Source organism: Eurytemora carolleeae, unplaced genomic scaffold (assembly GCF_000591075.1).
Source record: "Eurytemora carolleeae unplaced genomic scaffold, Eaff_2.0 scaffold881, whole genome shotgun sequence".
Lineage (NCBI taxonomy): Eukaryota > Metazoa > Arthropoda > Copepoda > Calanoida > Temoridae > Eurytemora > Eurytemora carolleeae.
The window spans coordinates 1-17,889 of record NW_019397395.1 but is presented as its reverse complement, the minus strand read 5'-3'; the positions used below and the strand labels follow the sequence as shown (position 1 = coordinate 17,889).

Genomic DNA, 17,889 nt, shown 5'->3' with positions numbered 1-17,889 from the left:
TTTATGTCCAATTCTTTAAAAGGTTTAAATACCCCTCCTTAAACAAGCCGTCCCCCCCCCTCCCCCTCCCCCGACTCACGGAAAAGTTCGTTAATTAGATCGACCCCCACCCCAACTCAATATTCACACATCTACACAGTTTGTTTTTAATCTTTGTGAAGAAACAATCTCAGGAATAATAATTGTCTTAATATATTTTTTTAGAAAGTGAATATTTGCAAATTATCTTTTTTCCATCTCATAATCTGAGTTCTTTTCCCTTATGTCCATTTGACAGCCCAAATTTTTATTTTGAATAATCTTTTTGTTTGTTTATCTTCATGTGATTTTTACATTTTTTAATTTTTTTTAACGATTTTAATGGTTATTTTATCGTTAGAACTGACGAGGGTCAACCCAGACCGAAATATATTTTCAATAAATGTGGAACTACTTTTTTACTCTACAGAGGTTTGGTCCATCACCATCACTGAATTTTAAATCTTTTATTTTTTCTTCCCCCTACCTCTATACTACTTTAGATTTTATGAAACTATTGTGTACTTTAACATTCTTCCTTACTTCATCGTGAATTTCATAATGAACGTGCTATAAAGTTAAATTAGCTGTACATTAGCACGTGTGCTTTAAAGTTTTGATTGGTTCCCAGATTTTCTTCCAAAATAATTTTTTTATTGAAATGAAAATAAAATTGAAATCAACTTTATATTCTGACTTCTGCTTTGTTTCAAAGCTTATTCGATTTAGAAATAGCGATTGAAATAAGCCAAGTACACAAACATTAAATAATATTACCTATAACACTTATTTTGGCACAACGTGCTATAAAGTTTTTGGACTTTAATTTTCTCTATATCTCGAAGGTTCTCGCCTTTTTAGATTATATTTAAAAATTAAATCTGAAAAGGCTTTGAAACCTTCTCGAAAAATAGAAAATGTCTGTCCAAAAACTCTATAACATTGCAAACCAAAATTACACTTCTTATTCTTAAGGTTGACCAATAATTTTTTAATTTCTTTACTCCCAAATACTTTGTCTTTTTCCGGCTGGAAATATTTCAGATACTTTTTTAATAAAGTTCAGTTTCAAATTTAAAAATTCTATATTTTATGAAGGAAAAAAAATCGAAAGTTTAAATTGTCTGAATAACGAAACGGATCTGATTTTCTCTAGCCAAAACTATCTTCTTGAATAACTAAAAAACTTTTGCAATTTTTATTTTGTTTTCTTGGAATTTTAAACAATATTAAAACGAATTGAAGAGAAAGAATAAATACGTAAAATCAAAAGGATCGGGTTCACATCTAAGCCTTAAATTCTGCCATATTGAATTTTATTAATTAAGTCGGCGTTTTTGCTAAATATTCGGTGTACACTGTTTTGGCGCCAAAATGAATTGTTTGGTTTGGTTTAATAGTGCTTGATGTGAACACCATCGAACTATAAGCAGTTTTAATTTTTACTGTGAAAACTGTGAAAAGTCTTAGATAATACATCCATCTAAAGTCAACATGTGTGTCTAAAAAGGGGGCACAGCTTAGACATTTGAGAACTGAAATATGTCAATTAGGAAATCTTATTTTTTAGAACTCAAATATAAGACTGTGGTTATAAGCTTAACTGACGAATAAAAAACCAAATCACTGCACAAGATGCAAGAGTACTTAAATCCAATTTTCTGTAGAACTCCCCGCCGTTCAAATCTTTCAATTCAACTTTTCATGTACCGTACATACAGCTAGAGACTCTAGTTTAACTAGATATATCACGCTGTCCAGTTTTTTATACTTTTTATATGTACATGTGCATAGATTTTTGAAAGAATATGCTAAACATATATTTTCGGCATTTTCGATGATTTAAATAATCTTTTTTTTAAATGAAAGATTTGAATGTCAGGAATTCCTTTCTTTTTATCATGTTCGAGTTTCATTGCTGTGTTCTGGTACAAAAATAGAACTCAGAAAGTAGATCGGAGAAGCGGGAGAAGACGGTAGGTTCAGTGTTTCACAAGGAAACGTTTTTTAAAAAGAACAGAAAAAAATTGTAATATGATTTCTCTGATATTCTATATATTTGTGCTTAATTCTCCCCACGCCGCTTTCCGATCTAAATTCTTCACAAAGTTAGGTTTTTTTTACATTTATTCGACCTGCAGTTGCTAGGTAGAGATTTGGCCTTTACGATATTAAAACACAGTGTCATAGACACTTGAGTCCGTCTTCTATATGATCCTTTGGAAACTCTAAAACGGACTCATCTAAGATCTACAGCACTATGAGATCAAAATGATTAAAATCTCCCAAAAAAAGGAGAATTTCCAATATTTTGATCTGGTCACATCACAGCAGTGATTGTGCTTGAAATCCTCAAACACTGGAAGATATGGCGTTTATCCCAAACTTGAATCACAAATCTTCCAACCAATTTCCCGCGTAATTACAAGTGTAAACAGGGAAACGGGTCGGAGGGTTTGTGTGGTTAGCTTGCTGGCAGGAAAACCGATTCTCCTGTCCGCCATTTTGGAATGATTTTGAACCTTTAAAGCTGATCTAATTCCTAAAAGCAAGAAAACTAGGCAAATTTAAATATAACACGCAAGTGATACAAGAAATAAGAAAAATGGGGAGCTCACAAATGTCTCCCGATCAAATTAATTCTAAGATTAATATTTATAATTATGTGATAAATTGAGTATTTAAGGAACCCAGACTGGGCTAAGAATGTGCGGCAACTTAAATGCGGTGTACAACGTTGTACACAATATAGGAACCTGTTTTTCGTCATGTTTACAAATTTCAAAGTATTTTAGTTGTGAAATTTTGTATTTAGGAATATATATATTCGTTTTTAAACCTTAAAAGTTGCCGCTTTCAGAGCCGTGACTAGATAAACATAGATTCTAATATTCTATAATTAAATACCGTGATGAGACAAATACTTGAAAATATTTAAATTCTATTTAAAATGTCTCATCACAATTAAACGACAATAATAACGTAGAGATCAAGTGTAGCGGATTAAAAACTCCAACAATCAATCAATCAACGGACTGAAGGTCATCTTTGTTTGCGTAAAATCCGCATTAAAACTGTTTTAACATTAAATAACGGGGAAATTCACAAAAATACAGTAAGAGTGAGAGAGAAAGAGAGAAAGAGAAAAACATAAGGGTGAGCGCGGAATTCGACCGCTTCTGACTAGACTTGGTTTCATGACTTGAGTTGATCTCGGTTTCATGACTTAAGTTGATCTTCTAAATTTATATTCCAGGCTCCATACAGTCTATGCTTTCCTGTTGTTGGTCTTAAAGGAAACCTGAAAAACCAATCATTCAATTAATCACTTTATTGATGCCAATAATATATCACTTGTTTTACTGTGTAATGGAAATAGCCACGTGGCTTTCTAGAAATGTAAAAAGAGGTTTTTTGTCAAGGATGTTTGGATAATGAATACATATAATATAATAATCATTGATGGAATTCCATTAATAAGTAGTCAATTGAAATGATGCCAAAAACCCCTTTTATTATTTGTAATCACTTTAATTCCCTTAAAAATCCCAATAAACCCCTTTATATTCCTTTTAGTCCATTTAAATTTCTTTCCATATATTTAGAACTACCTGCCAAACCCTTTAAATTACATTTAATTCCTTTAAATCTCCTATTTATTATTAAAATGCCATTCTTAAAATTTAAATCATTTTAGGACCCTTTAGATTACTAAATGTTTCGCCATAATTTTGGTTAAGAATAGTCTGAAATACATGCATGTTGAATATCTGAACAATCTGTAATGTTTGGCGGCCATTTTGATTTTGCCTATCTTAGCTTATTTTATCGGCTGATTAATGTTTGTCTGTTCTACCTGTAGAACCCTGTTACCAAGGGTGTATCCGTTCAAGGACTGGATTGCTACAAGAGCTTCCTCGTAGTTCGTCATTGTGACGAACCCAAACCCTTTGCACTTGTTGGTCTGCAGGTCACGAATAACCTGTAACACGAAAAACTGTGATTTTTAATTAAAACTTTTCTTCAAGATTTTGATAAGGAAAAAGTTGGATGGAAAAGTTAAATAACTTAACAAAAATAAAATTAGCACATATATCACAATTATTTATAATTCATTAATTTGATTTCCTTTTAAGATATATTAATAGTTGAGAATAAAATTGAACATTTTTTAAAATGGAAAGAAAACGAGAAAAAAAATCCCAGAAAAATCTATTTCGTTTTGGAAATCTTTTTGGGACAGAAGAACAGTAACCCCTGTATCAATGTCTAACCTTGACATTCTGTACAGCTCCAAAGGGTCCAAACAGCTGCCAGAGAATATTCTCTTCAGTTTCCGGAGCCAGATTGTAAACAAATATACACCAGCCCGATCCATTAGATGCAGTCATACCTAGATATTTATTCATATATAACAGTCCGATTCGTTTGATGTAGTCATGAATAACAGCTCGGTTCGTTAGATGCAGTCATATTAAAGAGCTCGATTCGTTAGGTGCAGTTGGAGAAAACAGCCCGATTCGCAGGAGGAAATCAAAGACAACAGCCATATTATTCAGAAATACAAATATATAACAGCTCGGTTCGTTAAATGGAGGAAGAATAAACAGCCCAATTTGTAGGATGCTGTCAAAAATAAAAGCCCGATTCGTTAGATATATAGATTGGAAAGATGCAGTCATATATGCTGTCATAGATAACAAAACAATTCGATAAATGCAGTCAAAGAACACAGAATATTTTGCAGCCCGATTCGTCAAATGTATTCATAGATAACAGCCCCATTCGTTAGATGCAGTCATAGATAATAGACCTATATATATCTACCTGGCAGCAATGAGTTCCCAGCAAGAAGTTCGCCAGCTAGTGGAGAATATCTAAAAAATAGAAAAATTATTTTCTTTTCATTTTTCCTACTTAATATCGTCACAAATTGATCTTTGATCATTCAAATATTAAGTTGACTTAAAGGGACTGTAAGCATAAATTCAAGTGACCCTCTATGCGAAAAGGGCAAGGCAAGGTACCCTTAAAACAATTGGTCTATTTTTATAATTTTTATAATTTTTTAAACGAAAAGGAAAAATCGTTTCGCAAAAATTTTCTCATTTTTTCGCATTTCTTTAGCTGCAATCTGCATATTTAAACACCTTAAGCATAGAGAAATGACAATTTCTTTCAAATTATTGATCAGATAAACGTTTTTAAGGGTACGGTTGTGAATCTAGAAATGCCATCTTTATATACTGCAGGGTACCTTGAAATTATTGATCAGATAAACGTTTCAAGGGTACCGTTGTGAATCGGGCATTGTCATCTTCATATGCAGGATCCCTTCAAATTATGCTTACAGTCCCTTATATTTATCTTTGCAAATTAGAATGTTAAACATTTAATTATTTAATTATTTAATTATTTAATTAGAATGTTAAACATTTAATTATTTTGAAAAAAAAGTTTGATAAATTTTCCAGCTTGAGTAAGTAATTCCTCCTTTTTTATTCAAACATTATTTAAATTTTTAATTTTCTTTCTTTTTCTAGTCCAATAAATAATTTTTAATATGATTAACTAAAGTTTTAACAAATTTAAAATTATGGCTGACATTAATTTTCTTTGTAAGCATTTTAGTCAATAGCCATGCTCACTGCTCACTGCTCAATATTTAAATAGTCATAATATTCTATAAAGATTTTGCTATATTTTCATAATGCTTGAAGATTAATGATTATGCAGCTGAACATGAAAACAACTAGCTCTGTATGCAATAATAGCTTTTTATTCTTTTTTTAGTACAACTCTTCATGAACAACTAGCTATTGTTTAACAATTTACTCTTTATTAACCTTAACTTTTTATGAACTATAGCTCTTAATGAACAACTAGCTTTTTATTAAAGTTAGCTTTTAATGAACAAAAGCTTTGTATGTTTTACTAGCTCTAAATGAACAACTAGCTCTTTATGAACAACTTGCTTTGTATGCAATACTAGCTCTGTATTAACAACTAGCTCCTATGCGAACAATTAGCAGTTAGCTCTTAATGAATGTTTGCTTTTAATGAATATTAACTCTTCAGGAACGTTAGCTCTGCAGGATTGTTTGCTTTTAATGAAGTTTAGCACTAAATAAACGTTAGCTCCAAATGAATGTTAGCTCTTAATGAATGGTAGCTCTTAATGAAAGTTAGCGCTTAATGAACGTTAGCTCTTAATGAATGGTAGCTCTTAATGAAAGTTATCGCTTAATGAACGTTAGCTCTAAATGAATGTTAGATCTTAACTAATGTTAGCTCTTAATGAACGTTAGCTCTTAATGAACGTTAGCTCTAAATGAATGTTAGATCTTAATTAATGTTAGCTCTTAATGAACGTTAGCTCTTAATAGACGTTAGCTCTCAAATGAATGTTAGATCTTAATGAACGTTAGCTCTTAATGAATGGTAGCTCTTAATGAACGTTAGCTCTTAATGAATTTTAGCTCTTCAGGAATGTTAGCTCTTAATGAACTTTAGCTCTTAATGAATGTTAGCTCTTAATGAATGTTAGCTCTTAATGAACGTTAGCGCTTAATGAAAGTTAGCGCTTAATGAACTTTAGCTCTTAATGAACGTTAGCTCTTAATGGACGTTAGCTCTTAATGAACGTTAGCTCTTAATGAACGTTAGCTCTTAATGGACGTTAGCTCTTAATGAACAACTAGCTTCATCTGAAGGTTAGCTCTTAATGAACGCATATCTCTTAATGAAAGTTATGTGAATGTAATGTAATGTAATACTGACTTTGAATGAGGAACTAAAACTTCATAAACAATAAGATCCTTACTAACAACAATCTTTTGATGAACAATTTGATCTTTATGAACAACAAATTCTTTGATAAATTCTTGTGGTTATTTAACTTTTAAAGCCATACAGTAAGGCTGTATAGCATTAAAGCCAAAAAATAAACATCAACTATCATGCCATCTAATCATCTTTGTGAAATAGCACTATGACCACGCGTTATTCACATAACTATCTAAGACACGATATTATCAACAAGCAATTAGAGCATGGCTTCTAACTATAATAGCCTTAAGATCATAATATAATAATAGCCATAAGTTCATAAGATCATAACTACTAGCTAGTGGCTCTAGATGGTTCATCAATATACCAGCTATATGTTCAACTATTTATGTTCAACTTTAACCTGTATTTATTCCAAAATTAGGAGAATAATCTCATATTTTTTTTGTAGGGACTGTAAGCATAATTTCAAGTGACCCCCCAGGGAAACGGTACCCTTGAAACCTTTATCTGGCCAAAAATCTGGAAGATGCTGTTGTTTTCTGACACGAAAAGTTTCTTTTTTTGTGAGTTTCTCCAATGCTTCTTATAAACAAGAAATGCACAAAAACATTGATAAATAATTCATACTTGATCAGACAAAGCTTTATGGGTACCGTTGTAAATCGTGCATTGCCATCTTTGCATAAAGGGTCCCTTGAAATTACACTCACAGTCCCTTGAAATTCACTTTTATCTAAATTATATTAAAAGCAGCATTTTACTTTTTTAGGGTGAGAAAAGTACAAAATTTGCAGTTCTGCAACAGAAAAAGTGAAATTATTGAAAGTGTGGATTTATCATTATTCTGAATGCAAGAAGTAGTCATGCAATATTAAAAAAAAGTAATAACAAATATCTACGTGAAATAAAAATAATATTCTAGTCATAAATCAAACCATGCTCTCTATATTTTAACTTAAAAATAAACAAAGGTTAAACAAATAAAACTCTACAGCTAAATTTTTTTTTTGGAAAAATTTGAAGAAAATTTCCCAGAAATTTTTCTATTTACTTAAAAAACTTGATCCTTTCCCCATAAATAAAAATAAAAATAATTTCTCATAATTATTTTAAATTCCTCTCCCATTCCCATTTACTTGCCTTGGGACAGTCTTCGTTGCAAAAACAGCCTTTCCAGGACTTAAAAATAAGTCAAAATAAATTAAAATTATATTCAAAATGAAATAAAATTAAGTTTCACCAATACGAAAATAAAATAATGGCAAAAATACGACATAAAATAAGAATTTTACTCTGATGTTTCAAATGAAAACAAAAACTAAATGGTTACAATAAAAACCAAATTAAAATTATTAAAATAAAAAAAACTTACCCTTCTTTAAGGCTTAGTTCTAGGGGCAAACCACCCGGTAAACCATAAGGGCTGAGATAAAAAAAAATAAACAATGTGCATTAAATTAATTAAATTATTTATGTCATAATTTAATTAATAAAAAAATAACAAAAGCGTCACAATTCAAGCAAAAATACTTATAAATTAGTAAAATTATGATAAAATTTTGTTCTGAAAAAGGACGAACTAACAAGCCAAATTAATAAATCAATAACATTAATAAAAATTAGTTTAAACAAAGAAAGAAAAAAAATATAACTACATAGAAAAATTAGAAAAATTAGAAAAATTAGAAAATGTTTGAAATTCTCAGCTTTGCGAATCTCAAGAGAAGTTCTAAAGTCTCCGTAAGATGGAGTTAAAAGCTATGAGAAAGCTCCGCGTGTAGTACCTGAACCTGCTGGCAGGATGGAGCGCGGCCCCCAGTGCACGCCTGGCGGCCTGGGGTGCAAGATATGCGGCAAGGGGAGGGAGAGCCTGACAAAACAATTGGTTTATCGAGAAATCCTAAAGCATTAAAGTTCTCAAAGAAAATTGTGCAAATACGAACCAAAGGAAATGAAAAACACGGAAAGAAATTGTTATAAAAATAGAAAATAAAAGCTATGATTAGAAAATCTATCACCAAAAGAGAACACGAAAATCCGCAAACATAATTATCCTCTCTATAAATAAACTATAATGTTATAAATAAATAAAAAAAGCATTTACCTCATTTACCTTTGCGTTGTTGCTAGGGTTATTTGCAAACTTAACAGTAATGGGTTCAGTAGCTCCCTCGGGTACGGTTCCGTTTAACTTCTAGCCAAATTGATAATTAGCAAAAATATTTCTGATTCTTGTTAGAGATGGGCGCCTTTAACTTTCATTTTCATATTCAAGATCTTTAAAACGATTTTAAATTATTTATCCTTTATTTTTCATTTTTCTTAACAATCCAAGATGTTTCATGTTTGTCCATCGTTGTCTTTTTCCGAACGATACCATTATTTAAGAAAAATGTTGTTCGTTCACAAAGACGATGCCCATTGCCCATCTCTAATTGTTGTCAGTCTAAAATCTTGATTTAGCTAGTTAGTGTGAAAGTTTTATAGGAATTACCCAGCTAACCACAATACGTAAAAAAAACCTCCCCGTATTTTACCTGAATTGCACGTTCAGCCTCTACCCTCTGATCAAAACGAATGAATCCAACACCTTTGGACAGCCCTAGATAAGATTGAATAAGAACATAAATTTAAAATTTTTTAAAATTTACTTATTTAAATAATTTGTATCGGATTGTGTCACAAATAAACCTGAATTACTATAACATTTTTAACCATTATTAATAGTCCAAATGAGGTACAAAACTGCATCCAAATTATGTACAATATTGCATCCAAATAATGTACAATACTGCATCTAAATTATATACAATAAATACTGCATCAAAAATATGTACAATACTGCATTCAAATATTGTACAGTGAATCCCAGATATATGAATACATAGCAAGAGTTTTTAATAAAGTGGTATTACATCTTTCAGATCAAATGCTGTGGAAAAATGAGTTTGATATTAATATATCAATTGCATTCATATAGATTATGAACTCATTTTTCCACGGCATTTGATCTTAAATATGTAATACAACATTATAAAAAACTCTTGCTATGTATTCATATATCTGGGATTCACTGTACGAGTGTACAATACTGCATCCAAATTATGTACACAGCTGCAACAAAATTATGTACAATACTGCATTCAAACTATGTACACCTCTGCGTCCAAATTATGTACGTGCCTGTAATGTTGTCACAGAGGATCCGACTGGTAATGATATTTCCACAGGAAGAAAATAACCTCTCCAGATCAGCTGAAACATACAAAATTAAAAACAGCCGCCAAACGTTTTTTAAAGGGGTAGTTATTTTGGTAATGGTGCAAGTGAGCATATGTCGCATAAATTTGAATAAAAAATACTGGTTTGTGATAAAGATTTCCTCCATTTGTTTTTTGGTCTTTGAGATTAGAAAATTAAACTCTTATTCTTTTCATTGATTGATTGAAATGCATTCTGAAAATGATTTCTGTGAAGTACTTTGAAACAAAGATAAGCAATAACCAAATTCAAAATGTCCGCCAGTACTTTCTCATTAAAAATTCCTACCTGGCTGAGCCATGTGCTTAGGTAGTCCAGATACGTACAGGTTTGCACCTTTGATAGCCTCACTACTTGGTCGAGCATATGAAACCTTTAAATAAAACCTATTTAGGTTGGTACATAACTAATGTAACTATAAAAATCAAATAGACTCTAGAACATTAGATGGCAATGTAGAATTTGTATATCTGAGTACAGCTGTATTCTGATGTCACTGGGGCTGGGCGTTGTTATTGGGGAATGATTGTTCTTTCACAAAAAAGAACGGAGTTATCAAGAACGATCCCATTGTTCCAAAAAATTAAACAAACACATAGAACGCGCTCTAAAAAATATTGGAACAATTATTAAAAGAACTAACGTGGAACAAATGGATATTGCTTGAAAAGAAGGTTAAAATCAGGAACGCATTCTTATTATCAGGAACGAATTCTTAGGGGGTCAATCACATGTTAAATCAGGAAAATTTATGGTGCCCCCTTTGGAAACCCCTTTTTTGAAAAAATATCAATACCTTTTTTAAGGTTAACTATTTGATCATTACACACTTCCATATTACAAATGTTAATAAATTATTTATGTAATTCTCATATGTGGACTCATCAGGCATCTCCCTCTTATACTTTGGTGTTAGCTTCAAGGGGTGAAAAATAGAGATGGAAACTTTTCATTAAAAAAAATATATTTTAAAAGTATTTATAAATAATGATATCAAATTTATATTTACCTTGAAAGCAGTATTGATTAAATCTTTTTTAATGAACCTTTATTAGTTAAGGGCAAAAGTGAGATTTTAAAGTATTTTTTTATGAACCTTCTTTTTTCCATCGTTTCTGAAGCAAGAAATGCTCGAGTCACTTATGTAGAGAAGCCACAAATGAAAATAATCAGTTTTCAAAATGGGTAGCATAAATATTTAATGCAATACTTGATCAGACAAAGCTTTGAAGGGTATTGTTGTGAATCATAAGAGAAATTATGTCTACAGTCACTTTAAACCTTTTAATTAATTCTATATTAATTATACTGCTTTGTAGGTTTGTGAAGAAATGAAAAAAGAAATTTAGAAAATGATCTTTAATAAAAGATAATAAAAGTTTTAAAAATACTACCTCTAAAATCAAGAATTCTAGGGGTTTTTTCAACAAAATCTTTGGAAGAATCATTAAATGAACCCCCCACCCCCTCGTACGCCCCTGTATTCTCTTATCCTCAGATACTATAAATATTTGAGTATGTAGAACGGAACGAGGATGGAACCGTTCTCGACTAAGAACACCAAAAAACGGAACGGACTGGGACGTGGATGGAACAATTGGAAAAAGAAGGAACGGGGTTAGAATGATCTTATAGCTGAAGGCCCGGAAGGATTTCAAAAAAGTAGGAAATGTGCCCAGCCCTAGACGTCACAAGTAACAAATTTTTAATAATTTTAGGATGGTACATATTCGTATAACTCATGGAAACCTGTATTTTATACTTGGTACTTATTTCCATATTCCAATTTTTTGGCGTGTACAATTTCATAAAGTAAGTATCAAAGACGATTTTAAAGACTATAAGCTAGAAACATGATTGTTGAATCCATAGATTAATAACAATACAGATAGAACACTAGATGTCGGCTTTTCAAGATTTAGGGGTTTTTCGCTCCCAATAACCCTGAGGCAGAAGCCCAAAGGAGTTATGCGCATGCTTTCTTTCTCTATCTTGTCTCTGGTTCTATCTGAATTGTTTTTAATCTATGGTTGAATCGTTGGGAAACTTTTAACAAATTTCCCCTCTCTTGTTAGATCACAATTTTTAATATTATTTTTAATAGACAATGAATAAACAATGTGATTTCTTCAAACCTTAATCGTCTTATTCTGTAGTCGAAGACCATTTAAGGTTTGTATTGCTTTCGTGGCATCTTCCTGACGATGGTAGTTTACAAAACCGTAGCCTAGGCTTTGACCTGAAATAATTCAACATTTTTATTGATTCTGTCAACCCTGTCTACGAAGTCTACGAAGTCTACCAAGTTTTCCAAGTCTACCAAGTCTACCAAATCTACTAAGTCTACCAAGTCTACCAAGTTTACCCAGTCTACCAAATCTACCAAGTCTACCAAATCTACCAAGTCTACAGTCTACCAAGTCTACCAAGTCTACCAAATCTACCAAGTCTTTATCTACCAAATCTACTAAGTCTACCAAGTCTACCAAGTCTACCAAGTCTACCAAGTCTACCAAGTCTACCAAGTTTACCAAGTCTACCAAGTCTACCAAATCTACCAAGTTTACCAAATCTACCAAGTCTACCAAGTCTACCAAGTCTATTAAGTCTACCAAGTCTACCAAGTCTACCAAGTCTACCAAGTCTACCAAATCTACCAAGTCTACCCACCTGTAACCTTATCCCGGATAAGTTTACAACTTTCTACCTCTCCAATACTAGAGAACAGAGACCGTATTTCCTCCTGCAAACAACATATATTACAGTGAGGACCAGAAAACTGTGGAATAGGAAGACGATATTAAAGCTATAATCAATTGTATTTGATTCTTAGATGCTTATTGTTCGGAAATTTCCGTTAATCTTAAAACTTTTTATTCTTGTATTGCAACAATGTAACATATGTGCCTAATCATATCTTCAAAAATAATTGGCTAAAAAAAACTTACCACTTGTGTCATAGTCTGAGGAAGATAGTTTACAATTAGGTTGGTTTTCCGATCCCCTTCATCCATATCCTTATCGATAGTTAATTAGTCAATTGATTTAATCAATTAGTCATTGTTTCTGCCTCCTTTATTCAAATACACTGTACAATGGTAGGCGTTTACATCAGTACAATGAAGACTACTTCGCTATTTAAATTTTAATTTCTAGCGAGATTTTTTTTCAAATTACAATTTTACAAATAAACAAAGAGAAGAATTGTTAATTCACAGCGTCCCTTTTGCTTCCGTGTTTATGTGTATCCACCGTTTGAAAACAGGATAGAAAAAATGCTATGCGGAAGGTCTTCATTGTATTGATATATACGATGACGTATGTACATTCATGAGAAAATACAATATATAAGTAGTCTTCAAACTAGGTAAAATATAAAAATGTTCAATAAGTAAAGGAAGCATTTTTACAAAGTAAATACAAAAATCGCTTTATAAACAAAGAATTTTTGTAGTAAAAATCTAAATATTTTTATTTAAAAAAACAGGAAATCTAATTTTTCTAAAAGCTTACCGGAACTACTCCTGCACCGGGTTGCACCCCTAAGTCTAGTCCTGACTGCATCATCTAATAAAATAAGAAAATTAGAAAAGAAATTCATTGTTCATTTTGTTTATTTCTAATTAAAGGACGTGTTTATCCGTAAGTTCAAGTGATCCTCCATACAAAGAGGGCATTGCCCGAATTATTACGGTACCCTGAAACCCTTTGTTTGTTCGTGTAGTACAGATATATGTGTGTATTAACTTATCGAAACCCGCTTGCATTCAGCTGGAAATTCATGTGTGCACTTCGTACGGTCTGACAATGAACTCAACATACCGCCGGTTTCGATAAGTTTACACACGCACAGGCAAGAAAGGCAAGAAAGGAAAGAAAGGCAAGGTTATCTTTATCAGCCAAATATCAACCAAATTCTGGATATTACATGCCAATCAACAAATGAAGGATCACTCGGAATTAGATTAACAGTCCCTTTAAAATGTGAGCAAAACCTGAATATTCTGTTTTTTGAACTTATTTATTGTAATGTTTATTGAGAGCTGACGTCATTGAGTGAACTAATAAACAACCATGGGGAATATTATTGGATCAGTCTACAGTCTACAGTCTACAGTCTACAGTCTACAGTCTACAGTCTACATTCTACAGTCTACAGTCTACAGTCTACAGTCTACAGTCTACAGTATACAGTCTACAGTCTTCATAAAACCACAGAGTGTCGTTCCTAACAAATCTGCATGTTCTAAATCAATACATTGATTTTAAGTGTAAACACACACTATACATATCATACAATATAACACTCTACACATTAACTTTCATGCATATTACCAATATTAAATTGACAGATAAATAAATAGATATATAAATAGAGATATAACGAGAAATATAAATAGATACATTTAGAGTTAATAGAAAGATATTTATAGTTTTCAGTTAAATAGATAGACATAATAAGCTGTAATAAGTTACATGAATAGTAAAACATAATAAGATACTATAGAGGACGTGAGTCAGACTCTAATAAAACGCATAAATAACTTCCAGTATATATATTTCTTATAACTTATTACTAGAGGGTTCAGAACTAGAGTCAATATCGATATCGCACGTGTAGACTGTAGAGATCATATCAGTACTAATGCCCCGTATCCGTTCTATCTCATTCTGTTGAATCTTGTGGAACTAGTTTAACGCGGCCAGGCATCTCTTCCACAATACGTAGAAAATAAGATATGATAAGATACGTAAATACATAAGGTATAATGAAATACGTAAATAGTAAGATATAATATGATACGAAAATAAGATATTAAATAAATAAACAAATGTAGATAGAAAATATAATGTTGAAAATGAATAGAGAAAAGAGAAAAAGATGAATATACAGAGCGTCCCATATCATATTAGATTATCTCCAATCTTTAACACCAAAATAAACCCTTAATACTCGAAAAACTTATCATTTTCCGCAAGAAAATTCTTATATAAGCCTTATGTTATTTTTCAAAATGATTCATTCTAATAAAATTTTCTAATTAGTCCCGAAAATCTTAATTTAGACCCGTTTTCGGTCTAATATGATGTGGGACACCCTGTATATTTGGATGAATTGATGAATTTATATCTAAAGAGAAAAAGATGAATAAATATATATTTGGATGAATTGATGAATTTATATCTAAAGAGAAAAAGATGAATATATATTTGGATGAAATGATGAATTTATATCTGAAGAGAAAAAGATGAATATATATATACTTGGATGAATTGATGAATTTATATCTAAAGAGAAAAAGATGAATATATAAATATTTAGATGAATTGATTAATTTATATCTATAGAGAAAAAGATGAATATATATTTGGATGAATTGATGAACTTATATCTAAAGAGAAAAAGATGAATATATATTTGGATGAATTGATGAATTTATATCTATAGAGAAAAAGATTAATATATATTTGGATGAATTGATGAATTTATATCCAAAGAGAAAAAGATGAATATATATTTTGATGAATTGATGAATTTATATCTAAAGAGAAAAAGATGAATATATATGTGGATGAATTGATGAATTTATATCTAAAGAAAAAAAGATGAATATATATTAGGATGAATTGATGAATTTATATCTAAAAACAAAATAAGAAAATATAATATGGGATAAAATAAGATGAAAAGATGATTTTAAGTATGTTTTTGCAAAAATAAATGGATTTGGAGAAAACTCAGTCCTGCAGCATACTGCAGGTGTTTACATGCAGAGTTATGGGGGGGGGGTGCAACTATAGAGGGTAGGACAGGAGGGGGAGATGCAACTAATAGAGGGGGAGGGTGGGATTAATATACAAGCTCAGGCCCAGTGGTGGGGGAGGCTCCTTTCTAAAAGAAAAATTCGAAACTTTAACAATAAAAAATTTTGAAAAGATAAAATATAAAAGATAAAATATCACTTTAAAGTTAGGTTAAAAACATTAAAATACTATCAAAGATAAAATATTCACTTTAAAGTTGTATTAAAAACATTAAAATACTATTAAAGACAAAATATCACTTTAAAGTTATGTTAAAACATTAAAATACGATTAAAGACAAAATATCACTTTAAAGTTATGTTGACTGAATTCCTTGAAGAACATTTAATTACTATAAAGGTAAAATATCACTTTAAAGGCATGAATATTAAAATACTATAAAATGTACCTCGTGGATAAACTAAGGTCTGGTGAACTTGTTGTTGGTGTTGAAGAAGAAGAATAAGAAAAGATTGCTAAGAAGGAATAAACAAAATCTACAGAAACCACATTGTTAAAAATATCTTATTTCTGTTGAAAGGATCTAACTGTGGAACTAATTTCAAGGGACAACCATTTTGTTCGATTCACCTCAATTAAACTTTAAGTATCAAAGAAGAACTGCATTTGAAAAAATCAATTTTATGGTTGAAAAAGAGGAATAACTCGAAACAAAGATTTAAAGGGTATCGTCCTGAATCGGACAATACAATTAACTAACAATTAACTGAGGATCCCGCAAAATCAAGTTTGCAGTTAATTCAAAGTTTTAAATGATAAAAATGTTGTTTTGCCTAAATTTAAGAATAAAAACGATGAACTGTACTCAAATTAGAACTGTAACCTGAAATATAAAAATAATATAGAAAATTCTGTTTGAAGTCAAAAATGAATTGAAGGGAGAGAATCAATATTTTGAAACATAAAGAAGGAAAAGCTCTCCTTTAAACCAAAAGCTTAAGAATATACGGATTAATTACCGGAAATTTGAAACCAGGGTTGGAAACTTATAAGTACGGGAGGAATGGTTTAAACTCATTGAATCTTCAGGGGGAGATTAACTAATTTCTCGGCAGTCAATCTTCTAAGTTTTGACCAATAACAATTCGGTTAATCTTCCACAAGAACATGATTAAGCTTAAGTCATTTCTTGACTTCAAAAGTTTCTAACTCATTACTTTGTTAATGAAATGCCTCAAATAAATATGGTTTTGCAAACCGAACTATTCATAAGTTTTTGACTTAATTTTAAACTCAAAACCTTGGTTTCGATGCATATTTTGTTTTCAATTTCCAATCCTAATGTCCTCTTATGATAAAATTGCTCAAGAAAATATGGTAAAGCAAACAAAACTTTCAATAAGTTTTTCACATCATTTTAAATTCAAAACCTTGGTTTCGATGCATGTTTTGTTTTAAGTTTCCTGTTCTAATGTCTTAGGTCTTATGATCTGCGAGTAGTAGCCGGCGAAACCATACGGTCTCTTCTAGAAACCATTTTATCATTTTCTGGTTTCAAACTTATAATTCGGGCAAATGATTATGGTAATTAGTAATCTAAGCCCCCCTAATAATATTCAATTTCGTTTTTAATTTTACAATTTTCAATATAATTTTTATCTTTATTTTTATATTTGTAATTTCTTATTTTTTTCCATCAATTACAAAAACAATTCTATTTTTCTTTTTCTTAGACTATTAACAATCATTCTTGTTATAATTTCTAGTTTTATCATTTGTTTATTCATCAGCTTTTATTTTTTTATATTAATTCTTTTAAATTTATTCTTTTATTCATTATTTGTATTCATTCTCTTTATTTATCCTTAATATCATTCTTTTTTCAATTCAATTTTATCAATTCCTTTTATTCATCCTTTTCATTCATTCTTTACCATCATTCATTATTTGTAAATAAATAATCTGTGAGACACGGAACCTCTATATATATATTATATATACATATATATGAGTCACGGAAGTTCGTAGTAAGATTTTGACTCCACTGGAGAC

General features: G+C 30.8%; 1 protein-coding gene across 11 annotated transcripts; it reads right to left on the bottom strand.

Annotated features, from left to right (window-relative positions):
• Positions 1 to 1,201: 1,201 nt before the first annotated feature.
• LOC111714072 (ELAV-like protein 2) lies at positions 1,202 to 16,372 on the bottom strand. 11 transcript variants are annotated; one of them, XM_023489090.1, is made up of 16 exons: positions 16,286 to 16,372; positions 13,585 to 13,638; positions 13,020 to 13,088; positions 12,742 to 12,814; positions 12,207 to 12,310; positions 10,360 to 10,444; positions 9,994 to 10,065; positions 9,348 to 9,412; positions 8,915 to 9,004; positions 8,595 to 8,710; positions 8,183 to 8,233; positions 7,951 to 7,989; positions 4,846 to 4,895; positions 4,293 to 4,411; positions 3,875 to 4,000; positions 1,202 to 3,319 (listed from the first exon to the last, which is right to left on the bottom strand). In XM_023489090.1, exons 2-16 carry the CDS (start codon positions 13,636 to 13,638, stop codon positions 3,287 to 3,289), a joined length of 1,146 nt encoding a protein of 381 aa, XP_023344858.1. In that variant the 5' UTR covers positions 16,286 to 16,372; the 3' UTR covers positions 1,202 to 3,286. The 11 variants fall into 11 exon arrangements, with proteins under 11 accessions (XP_023344858.1, XP_023344862.1, XP_023344861.1 ...); XM_023489094.1 differs by having other exon boundaries at positions 8,595 to 8,680; XM_023489093.1 differs by having other exon boundaries at positions 8,924 to 9,004.
• Between the last annotated feature and the right edge of the window lie 1,517 nt (positions 16,373 to 17,889).

Bases quoted from the DNA above. Each gene is read 5' to 3' on its own strand.
- LOC111714072 (XM_023489090.1), bottom strand. From the start codon at position 13,638: ATGATGCAGTCAGGACTAGACTTAGGGGTGCAACCCGGTGCAGGAGTA. The intron at 10,445-12,206 runs GTTTGAAGAAAT...TTTTATTTAAAG, and splicing joins TACAGAATAAGACGATTAAG to GTTTCATATGCTCGACCAAG. The intron at 8,234-8,594 runs GTACTACACGCG...TTTTTATCTCAG, and splicing joins CATCCTGCCAGCAGGTTCAG to CCCTTATGGTTTACCGGGTG.